Source organism: Diabrotica virgifera, chromosome 3, assembly GCF_917563875.1.
Source record: "Diabrotica virgifera virgifera chromosome 3, PGI_DIABVI_V3a".
Taxonomy (NCBI): Eukaryota; Metazoa; Arthropoda; class Insecta; order Coleoptera; family Chrysomelidae; genus Diabrotica; species Diabrotica virgifera.
Genome location: NC_065445.1, coordinates 164899275 through 164905577, shown reverse-complemented (window position 1 = coordinate 164905577; position 6303 = coordinate 164899275). Strand labels below are relative to the sequence as shown.

General features: G+C 37.6%; 1 protein-coding gene across 1 annotated transcript; it reads right to left on the bottom strand.

Annotated features, from left to right (window-relative positions):
• Positions 1-1042: 1042 nt before the first annotated feature.
• LOC126882619 (uncharacterized) lies at positions 1043-1825 on the bottom strand. Its single transcript, XM_050647593.1, has one exon. The coding sequence runs from the start codon at positions 1823-1825 to the stop codon at positions 1043-1045; it is 783 nt and encodes a 260-aa protein (XP_050503550.1).
• Positions 1826-6303: the final 4478 nt, after the last annotated feature.

The following is a 6303-nucleotide window of genomic DNA, read 5'->3' as shown; positions in this document are numbered from 1 at the left end:
TTATCCTTATTGATTTGAAGTCCATTTGCTTCCAGAATCCGAAGTACTGATGCCAGGTGTTTCTCATGCTCGGTATCAGTCTCCGAGGCAACCAAAATATCGTCGATGTATACATACACATATGGGCATTCTCGAAAAAGGTGATCGAGGTACCTCTGGAACGTCTGGGCAGCATTTCGCAAACCGAATGGCATTCGGAGAAACTCGTAAAGTCCAAAGGGGGTTATTACAGCCGTCTTTTGTACATCCTTCGGGTGGACTGGAATTTGGTAAAAAGCACGTACCAAATCAATACAAGAGAAAATTCTCTTTTCATGTAGCTGGTTAGCAAAATCCTGGATGTGCGGTATTGGGTAGCGATCTGGTTTGGTCATGGCATTTAGACGGCGAAAATCTCCACAGGCTCGCCATCGTCCATTGGACTTCTTAACCAAGTGAAGCGGACTAGCCCAAGATGACTTTGATGGTCGGATAATGCCTGCCTGCATCAGCTCATTGAATTCTGCTCGTGCAGCTTGAAAACGATCTGGTGGAAGTCTTCGTGGTTTAGAAAATACTGGTGTACCTCGAGTCTCAATATAGTGCTGGACCCTTTCAGTATCCTCTGGTATAGTGGCTGCCGGACGATCGTAAGGATGGGCAGTGGATAGGCCTACTTCTGGTACTTTAACACGACGAGACACACAGGTAATACTGCTTGACATATTTGAGCTTACTAGTCGTTTGTTTCTCATGTCAACACTAATGCCATAATGTGTAAGAAAATCGGCTCCTAGTATGGGTGTGGTGACATCTGCGACTACAAAAGTCCATGTTACAGGTTGGTCTAGACCAAGGTTTAATGAAAGTTGTCTCTGCCCATACGTTTGGATGCACGATCCGGTGGCAGAATATAGGCATACAGTGCTGGGCCGAGTCGCAGTGCAGATTTTACGTGGAAGCACACTCAGGTCTGCCCCTGTATCAATAAGGAACTGAAGTTGGAGAACACTATCGGTAATGAAGAGGCGGCGTGGTATGTGAGGGGCTGCAGTTGCCGCCATTACTGCGCCCTTTCGTCGTTTTTTGTAAAACTGCAGGGTGGTCTACATTTCTTTGCTTGTGCACCAAATCTTCGATGGTAGTAACACTGCTCGTCAGATGATGACTTGGCACTCTTGACCATTTGAATCTGTTGCCGTTCTTCAGCTACAGCTAATCTGTTGGATAAAGCGCTCACTTGGTCATTCAATGCAGCCTCTGCTTTGTCTAAGATAGGGCTTTCGGTAACAGCCATGACTGGAAAATTGGAACATCGGAGGTACTTATCGGCTTTCTTAGCAAGCTCTTCTAGATCTCCATCAAGAACAGATATAACACTTCGAACCGAAGGTGGTAGGCGGTCCAACCAAAAATTTTTTAGAACTTGTGTACTAATGCTATCCGTGGCCAGAGCTTGCATTCTGTGGAGTAGTTGAGTGGGTTTTAAGTCACCCAGAGTGAGCTCCATTAATCTGTGGATCCTTTCATCTGAGCTAATGCCATACCTTTCGAGAAGGCGAGCTTTCAGTTGTGTATAGGCATTGCCAGCAGTTGGATTCTTTACAATATCCGCCACTTCTATTAGTATGTCACTGTTTAAACTAGCAACAGTATGATCGAATTTGCAGTTGTCAGATGTTATTTTGGCTTGTCGGAACTGCGCCTCCAGCCGAAGAAACCATAGTTCTGGTTCATTGCGCCAAAACTCTGGAGCTTTTATGCCTACCCGTGCAATTATTGGGTGATCATTGCCTTCGTATGGTGTAGCATTATCGTTTGGCATTGTTTGGTCGTTATCTGTCATAATGTCGTCTTTAAATCCTTGTACTTACAGTCTTTTTCTCGGGGTCACCAATGTGGCCGGTTTGCGGGCTGCAAAGTAGTCGGGGCACACTTTAAACTATTTTATTTGTTTATTTACAACAAACTACATACTAAAACAAGTAAGAAAAATTATGACAGTTGTATTCAAAGTTTCTAAAAATCTTCTGACAGACGTCCGTCAATCCGTCTCCTCTTCTTTCCCCAGCCGGTCAACACATATGTGGTCGTAGGCTAACTGTCAATCTGCCACAGTACTAAAGGTGAGATATTTGACCTAGGCGGTCTGTCCGTCGGTCCGTCCGACCGCGAATATAACTCTTCCATCATTATACCAGCTAGAATGATAAATGAGGTGTCAAATGAAAGCTTATAATCCAAGGATGGTATTAAAGGTGAGATATTTGACCTAGGCAATCTTTCTGTCGGTCCGTACGACCGCCAATATAACTCCTCCGCCATTATACCGGGTAGAATTACAAATGAGGTGACAAATGTGAAAGTTTAGTAAAAATGACTCAAAATTAGTAAATTCGTATATCAATCCACGCAAAGTTACACGTAAAATTCAAATATTGTCTTCCAGTTCTACTTTCGATTACTTTGGGTGAAAACCTAGGACTTACGAAGTCCAATTACTTGTTTTATTTAAAAATAAGGCATATCATAGACATGCCTTAGGCATCATAGAAGACAATGACACAGAAAAATCAAACACAGCAGCATGTCAAAAGGGCCTTAGTTATGTATCTTCGGTCCTGTTAGACCAAACGTCATATATAGCACCTCAAATGATAGGATTTGACAAACAGAATACAATGACATAGAAAAATCAAATACAACAGCATGTAAAAAGGGCCTTAGTAGCGTATCTTCGGTCCTATTAGTCCAATCGTGACGTACGGCATCTTAAGTAATAGGACTTGACCAATAGAATCAAATTTGACATAAACAAATCAAATACAGCAACAAGTCAAAAGGGCCTTTGTTATGTATCTTCGGTCCTATTGGTCCAATCGTGACATACAGCACCTTAAATGATAGGGTTTAACGAACAGAATACAATGACACAGAATAATCAAATACAGCAACATGAAAAAAGGGCCTTATTTACGTATCTTCGCTCCTATTGGTCCAATCGTGGAGTACAGCACCTCAAATAACTGGATTTGTCAAATAGAATACAATGACATAGAAAAATCAAGTACAGCAGCATGTCAAAAGGGCCTTAGTCTTGTATCTACGGTCCTATTGGTCCAATCGTGATGTACAGCACCTCAAATAATAGTATTTGACAAATAATATAAAATGGCACAGAAAAATCAAATACAGCAACATGTTAAAAGGGCCTTAGTCATGTAGCTTCGCTACAATTGATCCAGTCGTGACGTACAGCGCCTCAAACGATGGGATTTAACGGGCAGAATGCGACTGTAGACAAATCAAAATGGCGGCATGTAATAGCACCTTAAAATTGTAGAAATAAAATGGATTAACGCACAGAGGTGTATGACATATTATGTGACAGTATTTAACAAAGTGAATACGATTACATACGTCCAGTTTTTGACAGGTGACTTCTCTACATGATAAACGCGAAAAGGCCCCCTTCGTTCACTGTTCGACATAGGCCTCCCGTTCACTGCATATATCCACTTCTTCCTGAAGCCGTGACATAAGAGGATAGAATTTAACGAATTAAACGACAAAGAAGACTAAACAAGGCAGCGTGCGGGAAAAACAGGACCATCCTTTGTACACTCCACAGGAAAGCATTATATATTCAACGTTAGAATTATGTTATAGTATAAGGGTATATATTTTTAAATGATAAATATATTTTTTTATTTAGTACATTCCGTACGTTTTTTAAACCTGATCAGGAGAATTTGTTGCCTGAAGTCTATAAAAGAATTTCCTAACAATCCTTGCGTTATGGATTATTTTTGAGCATGTGTTTAAAAGGTAGCTTACAGGCTTATTGTTCAATGGTCTTATCACTTTTAAGCGCTTGTCTTTTTGTAGGGCTATTAATTGTGATTTCAACCATTCTTGCGGGACAATGCCTTTTCAGTAAATGAAGTGAATATTGTTATACATTTAATTTTTTTCACTCAATTAATTGGATGCCCCCTACTGGTGTTTGGTCTAAGCTTACAGCTTTTCCCCATTTAAGCTATTTTATAACTAATTATAATTAGGGGTACGGAATTTTCGCAAATAAAAAACATGAATTTCGCATTTACTTTTTTTATAATTACAAAATTTTGCATTTATTTTTAACTACGAGTAAAACAACAGAAAACATTAATTAAAAGCTAACATCGTTGTAATTTCGACATTCGACTCTTTAAGAGCTGTTCTTCGAATCTGTCACTGTCACTACAATATTATATGTGCTGAAGAATCGTTCTGCGTCTACGCTGTTCGTTGGACTCCAAATGCTTTGTAATGCTGCTTTAGCAAATGACGAAAAACTGCACTGTGTAGCAATTATGTCTTGTGTCACACAGATATAGGTCATCTGTTGAAAATTCTTTGACTCGATCACTCAAAATTGTTTTAGGGCGTCCCATTTTAGGGGATACTTTAAGTAACTTTATGTTACTATGAAAACTTTTTTGATAGACCATGTTCTTAGTAAAAATTGACGGAATGAGCACTGATTGTCCTGTTTGACTAATTTATATGTTTAGAAAATAAGAATTAGCCGACTTTTATTCCTACTTAGATTTTTACCAATACAAAAGACCGAAATGCAGATAACAACAGTCGGATTATTTATATTTCTCAAAGAATCAACATTGAAAAATATCAATTCCTTATCTTATGTTTATCTATTTAATGATGAACAATGAAAGTTCCTTCTGTTTCAACACGTGTTAGAAAAATAAACACCTTTTAAAAATTATGTACAATAGAAAAATTTCCGACTTCCGTAAAATCTTTCCATTCCTTATTTACTACGTGACTAAGTACCTACTTATTTACGGACGAGTTGAGCACCTGCAGGTACTTTGCGGAAATAAACAAAAACTCCATATTTCACATTTATCTCATTTTTGTTAAAAATTTCGCCGAATTCGCATCTATTCCGTACCCCTAATTATAATAAAACAGTTGGTAAAGAATCATTATCTCGTTGACTTTTTCTTGTTTATCGTTGATAATTCTGCCGTTTGAACCTTCTGATAATCCATATATTTTCTCTATCTGCTCTTAAAGTGTGTTTATTATATTATTTTCTTTCTCATTTAATTTTCACCGATCCAGACTAGTATAGCTCCATATAACAGTTCTAGTTCTGCAGTAACGAATCAATACTTTTATTTAGCACATTAATTTTTGTTTTTTTTTGTCTTCGGGTCTTGCAGTGTTTCTCGCAATTTTTAATTATCCATTTATTACTCTACTTATCTTATTTTTTGAATATACGACTTGAATAAAGACTGTTTTGCCAGTCGTTATTGTTTAGTAGACCGGAATATTGAGATATTAATTCTTTACATTACATATTTGTCTTTCGGTGATTTTCTATTATTAATATGAAGCTGGAAGTGTTAGGTTACACTGGTTTTTGATATTTGGTCCAGAGTTCCCTCTCAATTCTTTTGTCGGATTTCTCTTTAATATTATCGCAGCTGCATGTACTGGTACTAGGTTCTGAGTGCTCAGGTGACCTTTGAAGGACTCCCAATTACTCTATTTCGTCCACTTCTTCTGAGGTGGGTTCAGAAGTGGATATCAACTTCTGTTCCATATCTATTTATATGCCATCTAATGATTTTACTTTAAATTTAGCTGCTTGATCTTCTTCATGAGTAATAAAATTTTTGTTATTTTTGCTATTTAGCAAACAGCATTAGAAAGTCTGTAAGCTTTTTTTATGAACTGCTGAAGTGCGTCCTATAAAAGTAGACATATTTTCATGAAAAACATGTTTTCATGAAAATTCCTTAATTTTATTCAATATGTTCAATACAGCGATTTTAACGGTTTTACAAATTTTTTATGTCGATGCCGTGCGCATAATACGATTCTGGAAGCTCTGAAAAATAGTTATTTTTTTCTTCAATTATCTCAGCTGATTTTTTTATTTACGAGTCATTTCTTCAGATTTGGGAACACTTAATAATCGGAGGGGGCCAAGTCAGGAGAGTAAGCCGTATGAGAAAGTAATTCGAACCCCAACACGAATTTCTGCTACTGTCACAACGCTCTTGTGAGTCGATGTATTGTCTTAGGTTTTGAGAACACTTTAAAGAACACTTTTTTCTTCTGCTTATGGAGTCGTATTTCATTCATCACATACTGGAACTCACCACATAAATTTTGAAGACCCTGACATCAAAACTGTATTAAATTATATGTGATCCAAGTAAGTTATAGAAAAAGTCAGAATAGATAGAGTAGAACACTTATAAAAAAATTGTAACAAGCAATTGGACATCGTAAGTTCTA